We start from the raw sequence: 20346 nt of genomic DNA, 5'->3' as shown, positions 1-20346 counted from the left end.
ACTATAAAAGTGATGGTGATACTGTCAGCACTGACGTGAAGAAAAGGTATAGAACATCTACATGTTTCATAAAACAAGCAGGTCATAACTAGACTAAAATATGGTTTCTGTAGAGCTAAAACGAACATAGCTCCTCAGGCAAATGCCAAGGCTGAATGCAAAGGCAAAGCAATACTCCATCTCTCACTGCTGGTGCAGACCTTTGCTAGTCGGAAACCTTGTCACTTTTCATAAAATGTGACCCAACTACAGGAAGTTCCACATACTTCAACTTCAAAAGCCACTTACTTCCAGTGAGTAAATTCAGATCTTTCTACAACTAGCTTATTATTCCTTATTGCTCTATTCTAGAGGAACCAGAATTCTTACCAACTTTTCTTTAATGGCAAAGCATTTGGGCCCTGATCTGGTTCAGCCTTTTCTACTCAGATAATGAACGCTAACATAAAAAAGGCCTGGGGCCATGCAAACTAGGAAGATTTATAAGTTCTTTTTTTGTCCCCTTTACAACATTTCATTGGATAGTTCAATATTTATATACTTACAAAAAAATTATTTCAGTATTACAGTATTTCTCAATAATAAAGGTTAGCAAACCAGAAGAAACCAACACACCTAGCTGGATGTGAAGATGCAGCAAAGATAGATCCACTGATCAATAAGTTGAGTGTTCAATGTTAGTAAAATGTCAAATAACATTTTATAGTTTGATTAGAACAGTTTATATATTTCTGGAGTAGGGTTTTGTAGATTCGTAAAGGATGGGGAGTGAGGCCAGGGGAATGCTTTATTAAATAAGAAAGAACTTCAGTGAGCAAAGGATACCTTATAGTAGACCTCATATTAAGCTCCCCGCCTAAATGGCACTGACACTATAAATACAAATATATTACCTTGGGAGTATGTAATAGGAGATAATCCCAATATGGAACTTGATATCATATTGCACAACTTAATCAGATCTACTTTTTTTTTTACCTGAATTTGTACCTTTGGGTGACACTGCTTGCAAGTATGAAAAGCAAGAAATAAATTATCAACCAGTAAATCTGTCTTCAGATTTATAGTAAGACTGAGAATTATCCAAACACCATAAAACACTTGGAGTAAAGTTGTAAGTTGTTGCAAAGTATCAATTTGCATTGTACACACACACACACACACACACACACACACACACACGCGCGCGCGCGCGCGGTTATTGCCCCTATTCTAATAAAACAATTATAAATTGCAGAAAGCAAACAAGGTTCTGCACGCTGAGATCTGATAGGCCCATAATCTGACCTCGCTGAAAGCCTCCCAGTATAACAGTTGGGTTGAGTTTGGTTTGATTTTTGGTTAGTTTTTCAAAAATATGGAATTTTAATCTCTTCAAAAAAGATAAACCCGTGATACCAAAGCCAAAAGTTTTACACTCTTCTGGAGTTTCTTGACCAAAGACCACTGCAATTTCTTCACCAGAGATTATTCCACCTCTATTACCATTGTTTTTCCTTACTACAAAAATTAGAACTATTAAATGACTTACCAGATATCATTCTAGCAACATCTGAACTCACTGATCTATCTAAACTATCAAATATACCACGAAAAAGTCATGAGCATTTACTATCTAGAATGTAACAACTTTTTAAATATATGTTTTTTTAAGTCACCTTCAATAATTTACAGAAAGATAAATGGATGATGATAAACATTCAAAATTTTGATAAGAATTCCAGCATAATAAACTTAATTTATTCCATATTTTGCTGGTTTTGAAGGTACTGTACATATTCTGAATGAGCAAATATCTTTTGGAAACAACTGTTCCTCACGAATCTGTAAACATCATACCCATCTTGTAAATGCTAATTCCAAATTCCAAATAAACTTCTAGTAAGTTTTAGCTTATCATTAATTCCAGTCCTCCTGCTTGACTTATATCATCACACTTTACTTTGGAAAAGTTGGATCATTCAAAATTTTGTTGAAGAGAAGCCAGCCATCGTCTATCCTCCAAAATTGCAAAATATTTTCTCTCGATTTACAAACACCATATAGAATGATCAATCCACTGAATTTTTTCATTTCTACATGAACTTTTCCTTCCAATCATCTTCGTGTATGTACCTACCTGTCTTTTGGTGTTTATTCTCTTAGAAACTGTACCAAGTAAATTGTGGTACAAAATTATCACAAATAATGGAAGGAAACTATCACATGCCTTTTTCGTAAAATGAGATGTTTCAGGTTATCACAAAACATGGCATAAATTTTGTAGAATGAATTCCTTCCTGCTCTGAATGAAAAATTCTGAGTTCTTAACTATATTCAGTGACAGCTAAAAATGGCCACAAAGATGGTATCCACAGACCTCTTTTATACAGTATCTCTCAATCTTTTTTGCAGTATTGTGTCCTCCCTAAAGGGCCATTTCAAAATATTTTTTAATTGTGCCCCCACGAAACTAATTCTAAAGATGTACTGTATAAATATAATGTGGACCACTGAAGGGTTACAAACCATTGTAATATCTGAGATATTTTTGCACCCTCCAAACACCAGTTTTTGCTCCCATTGAGAAAACAAATTTATATCTTCTTAAAATATGAATACTTTGGGCAGCGCCATAAGGAAACTAACGGTAATCCAATAACAATTTCTTTTCCTATTGTACTATGATTCTAGGAGCAATTCTACTATTCTGATTTCTTATTATTTCATTCCTTAGTATAGTTGGGAATAACTGATGAGTAATGACGAAATAGAAAAATGCTTTAAAATAAGGAAAGTTAAGATCACTAAATCCCATAATGAATCTCAGATCTATAAAAAATGTCCAATGAACTCAAATACGATAATTTTAAGATAGAATACACTTTTTTAAAGTAATTTTTCCCTTGTTTTTGGAAAACCTTTTAAAAAATAAAATAACCAATCCTTATAAATGGGTTATAATTACTTGAAATGAGGGTTAATATCACTAAAAATGAGACAATCAGAAAATATATGACTCTATGCATGATTTTAAATGAAGTACTATGTCCAATTCAACTTTTAAATCTAACTTCAAGTCATCAGAAAATACAAGGGATAGAGAAGCCATCAATGACATCACCAAGAAGGAATTTTGTCACAGAGTGACAAAATATGTAACATTCTACAGAACAACCAACCAGATCCCTTCAATAGATCAATAGCTTGACAATAGAGGGAGAATAGGGGGAAACTATTTGACATTAATAAAGACTTAAGAGACAACCAAATGCAATAAACTGATTTTGTTTGGATCTTAATTACAAAAAAATAAATTCAAAATGACATTTTTAAAGATGAATATGAACTAAGTATTAGCTTTCATTATAGAACTATAATTATTATTAGTTGTAATAGCAACACTTATGACTGTGTAAGAAAATACCTTTTTTACATGGATTATGAATTATTTAGGGGTGAATCAACATGACATCTGGGGTTGCTTTAAATACTAAAGCAAAATAAAGGGAGGTGAATATAATAACAATTATGGCAAAAGAAAGATGACACGGGTAATTGGTAATAGTAAGTCCAATGATATTGTACTTTCTATTTTATAAATATTTAAAACACTCATTCAAAAATGTTTAATAAAAAATAAATTTAAGTAATAACTTTTCCAATGCCTGGTCACACAGTTAGTCATTGGCAAGGGCAGAATTAAAACCAAGGCCTCTGCCTTTTAGTTTAATGTTTTTGTACAGTACCAAAGCTGCGATCACCTCCACTCAAAACTTTTATTTTACAGTGCATAAAGCCACCACCCAAAAAATTACTCACAACTTAAAATACATACATAACATACATTAAAAACTCTTAGATTTATTTGCTATTCTTATGAACACAGTCCAATGAGTAAGCACTGCTTGAGATTATAGTTGAGCCACAGTACTTCATCTTATCATTGTATCAGAATTTACTAGTAAAAAAAATTGACTCAAATTTTAAGGGATCTAGAATTGGCAAGTTTAACATTTCTGAGTATCTAAAGTGATCCATTTTGTGGAATCTCTTACAAAATTCAAAGACTAAGTGAAAAGCAACAATGTCTTGCTACATCAAGAGGCTATAATTAATACATTCATTTCATAGTAATGAAATAAAATATAGATAAGTTGTCACATCACTTTAAAAAATGTTTGAAATGTGAAGTATAAATTAAGAAAAGTCCTTTGATTTTTCAATTCAATTCCTTTCAAATTTTATTACTTCATTATATCAAACAGCCATGGCTGAATAAATTATATCCTTCAGCAGATAAAATAAATTTTCACCCAAACTTAATTATTTCTAAAACCTGAACTTTCTGTTTCAAATAAATTCAATGCTACTTTGACTATATGGAAATGAGATCAATCATCACCAAATCTCCATATATCTAACCCCAGACATGATAATTAAATTCCTATTTTAGCTAAAGCTTATTACTTATAAATAGACCGATACTTCAAGGGACAAATAAAGTACTGATATCCCATAGTTAACACTTAGATACAGACAAACTATTAACCTATCTATACCTAGCATTTCGATAATATCCTTATTTCTACCAAAATAGGGGCAAAGCAAGTTTTAAGAAATTCCATAGGAGATCTCCTAGTGACAGTTATCCAGCAAAATATTATAGTAACTATAGCTGTGAGTTGGTATTAAAAGAGAATGGAGTACAGATAATTGTGCTTTCCCATGATTTTTCAGCTTGAGGCCAATATACGAGGTAAGTGTCTTTTTCTAAAACATTGACCATGGACACAGACAAGCCACATTTAGGAAACATCTAGTCCAAACACTTTGAATGCAAAAATCTCAATTCTAAATGATCACTGATGACAGTCCTCTAGCTTCTCCTTAAAACATTCTAGTATAGGGATGAAAACAGTCATATTGATGTCAGTTGGTTAAGCTCCAAAACAGAACTGCTTGAAAAGTTGTTCTCCGTGGAACTAATTATGAGGAAATTCAGGCGAAGCCTACATTCCCTTGGTTGAAGTACTCTCTTTAATAACAAGACACTCACTACATGGCAAGTGCCCTACGTAAAATTTAAAAAGAAAAATGTTCCAATACTTCTCATCCATTTTATAAATAGCATGGTTTCCAAAACATGCAGCCAATCTATTTTTGCATGCTACCAAGTTTGACACAATCTCAAAGTACACTACTTAGAAAAGACCCAGTAATACATGTATGATATAAGCAGGATAGAGTACAATGCTACTGTTATTTCTAATTGCTTATAAAAATAATTCTACTAATAGAGACTAATCACACAGTCTTCATTTTTCTTAATGTGTGGCAATACATTGTTGTATATATGGATCTTATATTCAAGTAAAATCCCAGGTAAATTTTCCACTAATAATTGTAACACTGGTCTCTCCAATTCTCTACTTGCATAGTTAATTTTAATGTGTTAAAAAAAACAAAAAAAACTCTTAGTTCTTCAGTTCAATACATAATATTCTGCTCCATCCAAATTACTGATAAAAAAAATGAACAAATTAGAATATGAGACATGACATATCCTTTAAAAGATATGAGAAGCTTTGTCAAAAATTGAAAACATAAACAATAAAACTCTATGCATCTCTTAACATCCATTTAAGATTTAATCTTGAAATTTAAATATGTGTAAGTGTAAATACATATATATAGATATATATGTTAAGTATATAAAATGAAATAAAGAAAAATCACTTACTTGTTCCTTCTATAAGCAGTTCTTGTCCATGGCTACCCAAAAGTGTCCGAGAAAGAAAAGGTGCAAAATCCACAAAAATTTCTCGCAGAAGAGGAGCTGCCTTTTCCAAAGCATGTTCAAGCCTCTCTGTAATACTAATATAAAGATGTTAAATTACCTGAACTATTCATTATAGTTTATCAATTTCCTAATTTTTAAAATGAGTTTTACATAGAAACGTAAAATTATGTCAAAAATTAAAAACTACCTAAAAACTCATCATTGCTACGCATACCATTCCTTCTACCGGTGTATCCTTTTTTCATTCTGCCCTGTATTGCCACCCCCAGCCCTAACAAACGACCTGGTTAACAAGCACTCCAAACATCCGCTCTTACTGAAAGTCTTAACTAGTCAGTTCAGAGTACTTGATGTTGGCCCCGACAGCCTAAACAAATTTTATCAAGCCTTTACCAAATTTGTCTGTTCACCACTAAACCATCAGCACCTGGAGTTCAAGAACAATGTCTTCCTTTCTATTAATAACTTCTCAGCTGCAGAATAGAGACTCAATAAATGTTTATTAACTGAAACAACCTGTTTATGTTCTTTTTCATTAATGTCTATCTCTGTAACAACTTCTTTCTAATGCAATCTGAAAAACTTTCCATTTGAAAATAGTATACTTTACTGGCACATTTATAATGATTTCAATTTATACATTAATATGTCTTTGTGAGTATACGTATATATTTATACATATAGTGTGTATATATACATAAACACGTTTATACACATATACATATATATTTCATAAATTAAAAAAAAAAGCCCCCTGCATTTTAGGAAATTCAGAGGTATCAGCAGTTTTAGATTCTAACTTATAAGCCAAACACATACACAAACAGCCACTACTTAGCTACTATTCACACCAGGAATGCTTCCTATTCATACTCCAGTAAGAGATGCGACTGAAGCAATCAATTGGTAAGCTGCCGGAAATTTCTACTGTCAATAACCATCTCTTCCCAGGTACCACCCTTGATACTATTCCTCCCACTTATCTCCTTGAGCCTCTTCTCCCGCATGATTATCACGACTACAAGCCTACACGACACATGTGCAGCACTAAGAGCCTATAACTGTGCAGTGCTGTGCATTTCCAGTTGTGGTAAGAGGATCAAGAACTCTGGCCACAAGGGCTCTTGTGGTGGAAAACACTCACAGAATTCCAAATTACAATTTGAAATGAATTATTCCCAATTAAACAAGGTTAATGACAGTAAAAATCTATCTATAATTCAGCATCACTGTGGCTTTGGTTGACTGGCTTTAACTTTCATTTATTTATGGAAGAGAACAAATTTTAAACTTTCAGTTACAATCATATGAAACATAAGCCATAAGCTACTATGTGTGTAATTAAATATTTGTTATGCATGTAGAATTTACTGATCACAAACAGCTGCTTCTCATGAAACTTTTACATCTTATTACCTTTAAAAAGGAACTCCTAAAATATTCCCATGCCTCTAAAGGTCATGTAGGTTTTTAAAAATAGAAACAAACAAAAGTTTAAAAACAAATAATAAATTGTTGGTAGTTTAAAGAGCCATCAAAAGGAATAAATCACAAATGCCCAAGTTAGTAGTTCAAATACCTCATATTGGAAACTTGGTCTTGTGAAACTGAACCAACTGCTGGAACTGAAGGCAATTTTGCGTTAGATGATCTACCACCTGTAAAAGAAAATAACCATTTACAGGAATTTTCTGGTTTCACATATAAGCAACGCAGCCAAATCTGAGATTTGGTAGTAGTGTATGTAAAATATACACCCTCATTCACATATATACTTATATATATAGTCCTTAGCACTGAGAGCACCTGGGAGCAGCAAGCCGCTAACACCTACTATCCAGATCTTGGTTTCTAAATACTACTCTCCACTAAAAGACAAATGGTGATTTAAGATCTGAGGAAGAAAAGTACAAAATGAGTATAAAACATCTAGTTTTGTTTATTAGAAAACAAGGAACTACCCATGGAATGATAGGGTATATGTCACAAGGAAACAGAAGCCAGCTTGCAGGGACTCCCACCGACCAAAATGAAGACAATATGAGCATCAAAATAATGACACTAACTGATTACAACCCATCTTATAAAATAGGAAGCCAATAGGCCATACTGACATGATAAATTAACAATTTGAGGAACAAGATGTTTAAATAATTACAAAGAACCTCCCTGCAAAACACTTAGTAATTATAAAAGGGAAAATGTAAATCTACAATATAGAAACCTCACAGTTAACTGTAATCAACTGATGAAAGTGGTCATCATCAATATGTGACAAATTAAAATTGTGCACCATGCAATTAGATTATACTTCTTTGGTAGAAATATTATGGAACAGATAGAGAAGAAAATAATCTGCTTCTAATCAGGAAACATCAGACCAACCCAAATTTAGGGAAGTTCATTTGAGTTGTTCCCAATTTTCACAATAATCAATTTTTTGTATATGCTTACATAAATCTATATGCACTCCTTTATTTTCCTGAGGTAACTTACTGGATGTCAATAGACACACTTTAAATGTTGACACACATTGCCAAATTGCCCTGAAGAAAGAATAAATAATTTACACTTCTGTGATCACTAGTAAAATTCAATGTATTTTCTCAATTTACTGGAAACAAAACAGTAAACATAAAAGACTATTCTGACCTTCTGAGCATTTTAATAGGACTCTTTTTATGATTTGTAATTATTCGTTATATATAATTAATGATAATTACCTTTTATTATTCAGTACAAAAACTTTTCAAGTTTGTAGTAATTTTTTGCAAGTCAGAATTCTAGAATACTCCCTTTTAACCATGTGTACCAGCGTGATACAGAAAATAGAAATACCATGTTTTTAACAGGGTTGTAAGGACATTTAATTTTAAAAATGCAAAGCACCTAAGATAGATTCTCCAATGTTACTTTCCCACATTTCTACAAGACATTACAGAAGAAAAGTCTAGAGCTCTTCTGAGTGACTCTACCATATATTCATGATTCATGCTATTGATTTTTAGTCAAGCCTTCTATATATTACTTTCCTATTAAATTCCCGTAATATAAAAGTTCCTCCACTCTCCTCAGCCTGAAACCCATTTCCCTTCCTGCTTTAAAAAAGAAATGTCAGGTCATCCAAGAGGAGAGCCTTTCTTTTCCACACCTAAAGGGAATCTGCTACCTCTCAAGCTATCTCAACCGTAAATCTCTCATGTAACTTCCATTGCCAGTATTTCTTTTTTGGAAAATATGTTCTACTCTGGCAGAAAACACCTCCTCACCAGCCACCCACAACAAAACGGTTTTCAAATTGAATCTTACCCCTATCAATGTTAGGCCAGTTTCTTTGATAACTACCCTTAAGGGCTATTATGTGATTTAAATGTTTGGGGAAGCAGTAATGGCCAGCCACTTATTAGCTATGTGACCTTGGGCAAAGTTACTTTAGCTCTCTGTGCCTTCTTTTCCTCATCTGTAAAATTAACAGTGATACCTACTTCAAAGAATTATCTTGAGGATTAAATTAAAGCACTGAGAGCCTGGACCACGGTAAACACACAATGAATGATAGCTTCTCTTCCTACCCTTCTACTCCATGCCTTTAAAATATTTTTTTTTAAGTTAAAGAAGATGTGAGATACACATACACACATACACAAACACACATACAATGGAATACTACTAGCCATAAAGAAGATGAAATATTGCCATTTGTGACAACATGGATGGATCTTGAGCGCATTGTGCTTAGTGAAGTTAGAGAGAAAAGGACAGAAATCATATGATTTCACTCATGTGGAATATAAAACAAAAACAAACAAAAACAAAAATAGATGCAGACAACTGAATGGTGGTTACCAGAGCGGAAGGATGACGAGTGAAAAGGATTAAGGAGGTTAAACATACGGTAACAGAAACTAGACCTTGGGTGGGGAGGACACAATCAAGTACAAATATGTCAAATTATAATCTTGTACACCTGAAAATTATATAATGTTACCCCAATAAATTTAAAAAGTAAACAATTTTTTTTTAAGTTATCATGTTTTCCTTTAGTGTATACTTCAGGCTAAAAACACACCCAAATTCTTCAACAATTATTCATGTGACAGTAAGTACAGATAAATTAAATGACAAGAAACTTATAAAGTACCTTTTCAAAAATTCACTATAAAAGCTTAAAATTCCAAAGGTAATATCAGTGGGAAAGTCTAGAAACTGTAAAGCAAAGAATCAATCCCAGATTTACCTGTTATAAAAAGTAGATTTCCAGCAATTTCATTTATCAGATCAGTATAAAGCAAAATATAGCCACAAACATTTGGTACATAGCCACTGTCCTCTCCAAAAAGATACTTTTATTAAAAGCCTGTCACTGCCTCACACCACTCCCACAATTTGGTTCAACTTGCTCTTTTAGCTAAGGCAAAATAAAGTTAATTCTGGCTATAGAAAAACACAGCCAGGCTTTGACTAGGGATTTTGTAGATTTAACTGATTAAGAAACTGCAAGGATCTGTGACACCTTGACCTTCCCTGCAACACGCTTGGTCTTTAGGCACAACTTGATCAATAATCAGCGGTCTGATTACCAGGTCTCAGCCAAATAGAAGAATCCAGAAATCTGGACTGTTTGATGCCCCACAGGCTTGGGTGTTTTGGGAGAGGGCATTACAGCAATCTTCCACAATTAACCTTTGGATAATTACTAACCCAACCTCTCACAGTGAGCATATTCCTACAACAAGATGAAGTGATCCACAGTGAATCTCTCTTTTCCACAACACATTTCCTTCCCCTTCCCTTGATAATTAGAGCTGACTTTTCTTTTTACTGGGATTTTCACTCATTGCTGACTCTCCTCCTATCCGAACCATCCTGCTCAACTGAGAGCTAACTATACATAAAACTCTAACAAACTCAATGTAATCGATCCTAATTCATAGGGTTAATTTTAAAATGAAGTACACATTTCTTCATACTGACAATTATTAAAGGTACATATATTAAATCCCAGTTCACTATCATTAGATTTCTATTTTTGCATTTTTCACAATAAAATTTCAAACTAGAGGGCAAAACAAGGTGAAGTTGAAAAATTTTTTTTCACTCTTCAGTCACCCATTTCTGAGTCAGGTCCAATCCTGTTTCTGCAAAACACTCAATAAAGTACTTCAGAGACCAGACAGCTTTATTACACTCAGTAACACTTGCGATTTTCTAAATTTTTGACAGCAGTATGATCAGTGAGCCATGGTTGGCCCCTGACTTCTATTACCAGCGATTAATTAAATATTTCTGAGCTTTATTTTTTCTAATTGGTGGTAGTTTTTACAGACCATCTTTATTTAGAGTATATCAAACATCTTCTCTAAAACGATTGGTAGTTTTTTGTGAACATTTCTAAAGTTGATAAAAAGGAATACCTAAGGTACCACCTACTTAAGTAAAGACACAAGTAATAAATCTCAAGAAAATGTTTGTATGAGGCTTTAGGCAGTATATGTACAACAAAACCAGCTTTTACTATGCTAATTGACCCTAATTTTAATGAGCTGAAATGCATATTAAAAATTTGAAAAGACAAAGAACGATGATGGTTCTAAAACAAACAATAACATAAAATGCTGTCCTGACACAACCCTAAGAAATAATAACAATTTTCAAACTTAAAAGAGACTATATAGCAGAAAGGGATGCTCGCAAAGTGATCTTTTTAAATCGTAAGACGACACTTTACCAGCAAAGATAAATAAATCAACTAGCAATAGTTGTAAGAAAAAAAAAAAAAAAATCACATGAAGAAATAAACTAAATATATTAGTAACTTCACACCAAGTTGTCCTTCATTCCAGCCAGACAGAAAATGTGATTTCCAAATACAGTCTGCGTATTTTCAACTCAGGTAAAAATCATAAATGTATGACAAACGTACTGTTTTAAATTAATTTAACATTAAACATTTTCAACAGACGGTCACACATATGTAAATGCAGAAGCTACTTCCAACATGTGGAATGATACTGACTTATCTTTTCCTTATCCTCCACTGATAAACTGGCTCCTTCAAACTGACAGTTTTCCAGACATTCAAAAGAACAAAAGGGAAAATGCAAATAGATCATCAGTCTAACATCTACCCAGGGAATAGCCAATTGTTTATTCTAGGTCCTTAAGGATCTAAATAATAATGTCCTTTGCAATAAAGTTTTGTTAAAATAAATGCCAATATTTAATCCCTAAACACTGATATTTTTTTTTTTTTTTAAATTTCCCTCTCTCTTTCTCCCACCCCCTCTCTCCACTCATTCTAGACCAGTTCAGGGAGGGAAAGTCTATATATCCAGTAAAAACTCATTAAGTTTAAAAAAAAAAAAAATTATTGAATGAGTCAAGATTAAGTCTCTTGGGTCAAATCTTATATAAGACAAATGTTTTCTTTTAACATTAAAAATAAACATACTAATTAACAACATGCATAGCTCTGATAAACAAAATAGAGCCTAATATTGTAGTAAGTAGTAAGTTATTAAATAAATTTTGCAAATTAGCAAACACCCAGCACGTAAATTACTGAAGAACAGTCAATTTAGTTCCTTTATTAAATTAGCTTTGTTTTAATCATTTATGCTTTGCATCATGGTAGAAAACCACCACAGCATATTTTTAAAAGAGTAACAGCATCTTAACATGTATTGTATTCTGGGAAATTAAATCTTTGCTAAGTAACTTTAAATTTTCCAGATTTTCATATATTTACTAAAAACTGTTTTCTCTATTAGTTTTCTTTGAAATTTGCATATACAAAGGGTATACCTTGGTCTCTGATAACTATCTCATCCATTAAGATAGATTTGCCATTGTTATTAGATGATACTTTTTGCTAATACAATGCTACAGAAGCTAAGGGATATTATCCTAACTAAATTCTGAAATTTGTATGATAATTAAAATTTGTATACTAATCAGTTTTAATAATGTACATTTTTAAAATCTAAATGTACAAAGCCTCAATTTTCTTGCAAAATTATAAAATTATTTGGGTGATAATATTTTGACAGAAGAATCTCTGACCTCACATAAAGTTCTAAGTCTGTTTCTGGAATCCAAGTCTAACCAGTCCTAGTTTCTCTCTAATTGTACCACATGTAAATTTTAGAAATCCCAGTTTGATCTTAAAATTTCCAAGTAATTTAAATTTTTCTGCTACAAAACTCATGTTTTATGTTTTATATTCATAGTTTCTTTCAAGTAAGTTCTTATTTTTGCTAATGCACCATGTACTATCAAGTATATTCTTTATTAACCAATCATCTATTTCTGAATTTAAGCCGTGTTTTTGTTGCTACTCACTCACAACTGAAATCATCCCAAGAAATATAGGTTTAAGGTCCACAGAGACATGTAGTAACTGCACTTTCATATGCAGAAAACAATCCAAGACCAAACCAAGACTAATACCCAACTTACTCAGATCTGCAGTAATACACTGTACCACTTAGCGTGCAATTACAACCACCAATTCAACCATAAATCATTTTATCTCCAATCCTGCCTGAACCAGAAGGAAAATAAACTTCAGTACAAATGGTCTATTTTTTTAATGACAAATAACTTAAATCAAGAGAACTACCAAAAAGAAAACCAAAATCTGTCAGTTAAAAATATTGATAACAGATAACTTCATTTGTGGAGTTTGGATTCCATGTTAAAAGGGAACAGGGTACAAAGGCAACTCTGGATAGTCAATAGCATTAAAGTGGGGCTGCAGGAGAGTAAGAAGTAGGATGACTGAAAACACTAGATTGGATTAGGTTTTTCTTATGAAGGCAGTGATTTAAATGTACATGGCAGTAATTAATGTCTGGAAATGAAGTAATAAACTGAAATGGAGAAAACATGTAACAGTGACAAGACCACAATGAAACAGAAAAAGGAAAGAAAGAGTCAGGTATGGAAGACAAAACAAATGAGAACAAGAAAGACTATCACCACAAAGAACATTTGGAATGACTTAAAAATAAATGGGAGAAGGTGAGGGGATTAGAAAGCACAATCGGTAACCACAAGATTGCCATGGGGATATGAAAGACAGTTTGGGGAACACAATCAATAATGTAAAGATTCTATAAGGTATCCGATGGACATATGTGTTATTAGGGAGACCACTTCATGGACGGTATAAGTGTCTGACCACTGCACTGTACACCTAAAGCTGAAACTGAATAATAATGAATGTCAACTGTAATTTAATATATATATAGTCACAGGATGTAAAGTACAGCATAAGAAAAAGAGTCAGTGGAATTGTAACAGCTATATACGATGTCAGAGGGGTAGTAGATTGGGGCGGGGGGGTTATCACTTTGTGAGGGGTATAAATGTCTAACTATTACATTGTTTTGTACACTTGAAAAAATTTAAAAAAAAAAATAAGAAATGAATTATTTTTAAACAAATAAGAGGAGCTAGGAAGGATGAAGAAAGAGCTAAAATCCTAGCCCCAAATGGAAAACCATGAAACTATTTTAGAAACACCACTACCACAAATTATACAAAATTTACTAATGGAGGGGGAAAGGTACATTAAGGGATAGATACAGGGTTCTGTGGGGTTTTGTGAATAAATAACAACAGTTTTCAAGATAGCAAGTTACTTTGCAATTCTGTATATGATTCTTCAGGGTCAGTATTTTATATTATAAAGGATTTACTGAAAAAAATCCAGTAGCTTCAGAAAGAATTTTATTATACTCTTTTTATATCAAATGTTACCTATATATCTCAGCTTTCTTTCTGTTTATTTCTTCTGAAGACTGCATGATTTAAATTTTGAAAAATACATTTAAAAGCAATCAGAAGATTCTACTTACTTTGTCCCATAAACTGTAATTATAGATCAATATTTTCAAAATAAGATGAAAAACTTCACTCAGGGCACTGTGACCCTCTGAAATTACTACATTTGCTCAGGTAAATTATTAGGAATTCACTATTACTGAATTTGAAAGATGGCACACAGTTTCTTAGATATTAGTAACTTCTGCCTTTTTCCCAATGGGTGCTGGACTAAAAAAAAAAAAAAAAAAAAAAAAATCACAGTTCATTTTTTTAAGGGCTTTAGATGGGGGTGGAAGAACAGAAATTTGAGTAACCAGCCCAAAACAGATTATCAAATTGTTTCTCCTCCGAACTAAAAGAAAAGCATGAGAGTATAATGGAAAAATAAGGAAGAAGGAAAATCCGATAGAGTTCTACACTTATTTTTCTTTATATTTTCTCACTAAGACAATGATGAAGAAAGGTAACAAGTGTACAATACTACTGCAAGATGTTAGTAACAGGAGAATGGGAAAGAGGAAGGGTTGAGAAGGTAGATAGGAACTCTGTACCTTCCACTTTAGTTAGGAGCAAAACTCTGAGATAAATTATTTTATCAAATATACTATTCTATTTATCAAATAAACTATTTTATCAAATAAAGGTAGAACATCAGATAGGAGGCCTGAGGTATCCCAAAAGATGAACAAAAAACATAATTTCTGATTTTAATATAATCCACTTAAGTCATGCTTTCAAAATTCCTTTTACTTTTCATCAATCTCATTCTAGAGTAAACAAGAATGAATTCTTTTGGGTGTATACTATCTAGTTGTTAGTATTTTTCTTTTCTTTTTTTTTAAAAATGAAACTGCACAGTATTTAGAAAAATGCTACTTATATAAAATAGCATTCCCTTTGTCCTAAGTTGGTCATTTTCGTACCATGTAGTTTTCAAATTTACCTGATATTATAACTAAGCTTCCAGTCAACATCTAGGGATTTAGGATCTTACACCCATGTATACACCAAAAGGCTTTTTACACTTAGAAGGACTAGAGAGAGAGAGATGGGCAGAGATCAAATTGCAGTAGGAATTATTATATCACTATGACTAGTGTCAGAATGATGCTATGCTTCAGGGCAGCATTCCCTTTCCAAGTCTCTAATTCAGAACAACATACAACAGAAAACAAAGTACTGGCTACAACATAAACATTTGACAATTAATAAACAGATTAAAAGACCAAATGTCACCAAACTTTCTCATGTAAATCACTATCTGTACAAATCTTCTCAAGTGCAGGGAAAGGAAAAAAGTGTTGTAATCTATCTATCATTAATTCATCTATTCATCCACCAGCCAGTAGCATCCAATTTGTCATACATTGCGGAGAAAATACTGAAATTCTTGATTAATTTACTCAAATTTATTCAGAAAATCATTAAACAATCAGCGGTATAATAAAAAAGGATAAGGATTTATAACATGCCTAACAAAAAATGTCTTAACTTGATGAAAAATCTTAAGCTTTGCTAAAATGGGATCTAAAAACTTTTTTGTTGAACATTGATAACAAACTCACCAGGTGATTCTCCTCCCACATCTGGGGCTTGGGCTGAATCTACTGAAGAAACCACACTGACAGCATTGGTAGGCGTATTTGTAGTAAGCGTGGAAGGTAAGACTGATGATTTTTTTGTTGCAATGATGACACTTCTGTAATAAAAAAAAGCAAATAGATTTTAAAATACAGAAGATCACTCAAGTTAATTACATGAATTTCAAAATAGAAACTAGGAAATTAACTTATTTTTCTAATTTTTTTCTTATCTCTATTTTGATATACAATTTAGAATATTCTCAATAAAAAAAATCTCTTCAATGGTGTTCATACTTACCACATTTCAATTTTTTAAAAAAAAGACAATGTTCTATGAAAATATAACTCATTTTAACAGTTATTAATTTACTATATACTATTCTTCGCATTTAGAATCATCTTTAATTTTCTAGCTTAAATAAAATATAACCAAAGGTACATAAAAAAGGAATTTGTCACTCAAGTGGAAAAGTAATTAACTTTCTCTTAACCTTAGAATTGAAGCAGAAAACTCAACATGCTTCTACAAGGATTTTAAAGTGCCACTAATTTGAAATCATAAAACCTTACAAATTCTGTAAGGTTTAAAAATGTATACAACCCAAGTTTTTCTTTTTAATCCCCCAAGATTGTCTTGATAATATTATACAGAAAAAAACAATGCCTAGGTATAAAAGCTAGATGCAAAAATATCAAATAATCAAATCTGTTCATCTTGCGCATTATTCAAACACAGGTATTTATGATATACCGATTTCAATTAAAGTGTAACACTTTATACCAAAATAGTAACTAAAAGACCTTAGTAGGCATAACTTAAAAGGCATTTTTAATTGAAGTTATCTCCATAAACATGCAAAAACCCAGTTAATGAGGTAAGAGGACAGCTGATATATAATGCACTCCCACAGCAGTGCTTACTTTTAATTACCTGGTGTTAACCATAAGCCTAAAGTCTTCAACATTCAATTTATTTAATCACATCTTTTGTTGACAATACTGTAACTGCAAGCTTCAAGTATTCCCTTAACAGCTTTAAATAAAGTATTCAGTTTCTAAATAAAGTTACTTAAGATACTTGATCCCAATAAATGAATTCAAAAGTGGAAATTATGTAATTCTGGTACTTTAAAAACACATTTTGCTTTTGTTGTTGCATCAAAAATAGATAATACAAAGCGAAATAGGTTCCGTTTTACTTCAGTGCCTATCATGTGACCTCAAACACTGTTGCCAATTAAATCAAGTTCTCTTGTGCCAGGCATGGCTTATTCAATGTACTTGGAGGTAGCTTGTGTCACATCATTATAAGGGTGACTGCCAATGTTAACTATACACTAAAAAATAGAAGCAACAGCCACCTGAGCCCTCAATCCAAAATGGTGTGCTTAAATCATGGTGGCTCATATCAGATGGAGATTATTGACTTTAGGGGGAGTAGATACGACCCCTGTGTGTGTGTGTGTGTGTGTGTGTGTGTGTGTGTACACGTGTGCTGGTGGTACATTCAGAAAACACAAAACGTAATTTCTGTTATTTCCTACTCTAACCAGAGATGCATTATTTAAGAAAATCTGTAGCTACCTATTCCCTAGAAACCTATTTTGGGGGAAGGTGGGGAAGAGAAATATGGGGAATTTACTTTCACATTCATTCCCAAAACAAAGAACCAGCAATATCTAGTTTCCTCATACCGTATTTAAGTATTAATAGGAGCAACGAAAAATAGTATTTATAAAAAGTGAAATTGTTTTTTCTATAATTGAAATTTAAGACACAAACCTATCCTATGCAACAGTAATTCCCGTCTTCAGGAATTTCCTCAAGATAACTTATGTCCACAAATGATGTGTTCAATAATGTTCAGAGAGGCTTTATTTATAATAGCCAAAAATTGGCAACAGCCCAGAATCCTTTAAGCAGAAAAATGAATAAAAACATGGTAGTATGCTTATACAGTAGAATAATACTCAGAAACAAATCACTGATAAACCTAATATGGATGAATCTCAAAAGCATTATGTTAAATGAAGAAAGTCTTAAACAGAAGAACACGAACTTTGCATTTCTTTTTATATGAAGTTCGAGAACAGGCAAAACTAATTAATGTATGGTAGAAAAAAATCAAAATAATAATTGCCTCTAAGGAATGGAGACAGGCATTGGCTGGAAAGACACATGAGAGAACTTTCAAGACTGATGATATCTTGATCGGGGATTTGGGTTACACAGGTGTATAAATTTGTCAAAGCTCAACAAATGTGACACGTTAGATTTGTGCCTTTCCTTGTATGTACATTTTACCTTAAAAATCTGTATTGATCTCTATCTACTTAGAGATCTGGATACTGAAATGTTTAAGAGTAAAGTGAACTGATGCCTTCAACTTACTTTGAAATGCATCGAAAAGGTAGGATGGATTGATGGATAGAGGGATAGATATATGGAGAATTCCATGCTGAAGCAACCAGTTATTTAACGCTAACTGCAGAATCTCAGTGGTGGGTCTGTGTGTGTTCACTGTATAATTCTTTCAACTTCTCTGTATGGTTGAACATTTTTATAATAAAACAGTGGAAAACTGGTGAGAGAAAAAAAATTTACTACAGGTGTCCCATAATAGGCACAATCTCTCTTTTCCAAGATGTCATGATTAAAGATAACAAAAGAACTTGACCTAATTTCTAATCCTTTAAACTACTGCCATCGATAATGTTTTCAATCACAAGTAATACCTATTCTTTATTCCAATTCAGTAAATATTTATTGTCCACGATCTTTCACAGTCTCGTTCCTCACACAACTGAAGTGTGACTTCCTACATGAGCTTCCGTTTCACCCAGCATCCCTCACACACTTGTGCAATTAGCTTTTATGGTTCCTGAGAATGTGTACCATTTCACAATTCCAACCCATTGTATCTGCTATTCCTTGGCCAAGAGGCCTTCCTCTTAGTCCAGCTTGCCAGCAAACAGCCGTCTCATCTTTCAAAACCTTGCCCAAAGGTAAGCCTCCCCAGACTCTCCAAGTCCAAGTTCGTATACACTGCTCCTGCGCTCCCAAACAATCCTGTGATATAAACTTATAAATTATTAATAGCTGCTATGATTAAGCACTGACATACGCCAAAAATTATTATTCAATTCTCAAGATAATCCTAACACACATATTACTTCCATTTAAAAAACTAAAAAGTAAAGCTCAGAAAGGTAAAGTAACTTGCCAAAGTAAATGGCAGAACAAGTCCAAGTTTGTCTAAACAAGGGCCTCTAATTTGAACTATTTCCTCATATTGACCTTTTTAAGAAAGTTTTATTGAGCTATAATTCACGTACCACACAATTCATTCATTTAAACTGTGCAATTAAATTGTTTCTTGGTATGTTCACAAAGTTATACAACCATTATTGCCACAATCATATTACCATTTAAACATACCTCTATATTACAATCACCTGCACGCAATGGTAATAGAGATTCCCAAAACATAAAACTGTGTATGTACTACTACTGATATACAAAAATATATCTCTGCACAAAGGGAAAATGTTGCATTCTCTAACCTGGCTATGTACGTAGTACATAACAGAGGAATAAAGTTAATCAATTTCCAAATTCATTGACTGATTCAAGTCTTTTCTGAGGAAATATAATAATAATGCTTCAGTTCAGGGCGACATAAAAACAACGAGTCATCCAAGTAAAAGGACACTAAGCACTAGGCAGATTTCAGGATATTTTCATTCCCTTTTCCAAATTTTAAAATGTTCTCATTATTATAAAGTTTCCGTGTAAAAGACTGAAATCTTAAAAAAAAAAAAAAAAAAACGACTGAAATCTTCAACAGAGGGGATCTTTAAGTTATCATATATATTATGCGTGTAAGTGATTATATGTATTATGCATGTAACTAGCAAAACATATCCTTACAGTATTATTTACAAATATCTCAAAATTTAAATTTACCTCTACTGAAAATTAATCAGGTAAAGATTAAGGAAGCATTTCATATTTTTATACAATGCTTTAGAAAACACAAAGAAAATGCACCATACATTTGACACAACTTTGAGAGCGTATATGCCAGTCAATATGCTAAGGATACTGCTGGCATCATTTTCAGGCAACAACTTAAGTTTCTAGTAAAGAAAC

At 32.6% G+C, this 20346-nt stretch overlaps 1 protein-coding gene across 2 annotated transcripts in view; it reads right to left on the bottom strand.

Annotated features, from left to right (window-relative positions):
• The window catches only part of LRBA (LPS responsive beige-like anchor protein), a 561748-nt gene that overhangs the window by 404152 nt on the left and 137250 nt on the right, over positions 1-20346 (bottom strand). For both annotated transcript variants that reach the window (XM_019722880.3, XM_019722903.3), the window contains exons 31-33: positions 16177-16310; positions 7362-7440; positions 5723-5856 (exon numbers count right to left, since the gene is read on the bottom strand). In XM_019722880.3, the coding sequence (XP_019578439.3) occupies positions 5723-5856; positions 7362-7440; positions 16177-16310 (347 nt within the window). The remainder of the gene's footprint in view (positions 1-5722; positions 5857-7361; positions 7441-16176; positions 16311-20346) is intronic.

This window comes from Rhinolophus sinicus, chromosome 15, assembly GCF_057876585.1.
Source record: "Rhinolophus sinicus isolate RSI-liver-muscle chromosome 15, RSI-T2T, whole genome shotgun sequence".
NCBI classification, from domain to species: Eukaryota; Metazoa; Chordata; class Mammalia; order Chiroptera; family Rhinolophidae; genus Rhinolophus; species Rhinolophus sinicus.
The sequence above is the reverse complement of the archived record's forward strand: the minus strand, read 5'-3'. Positions and strand labels throughout refer to the sequence as shown.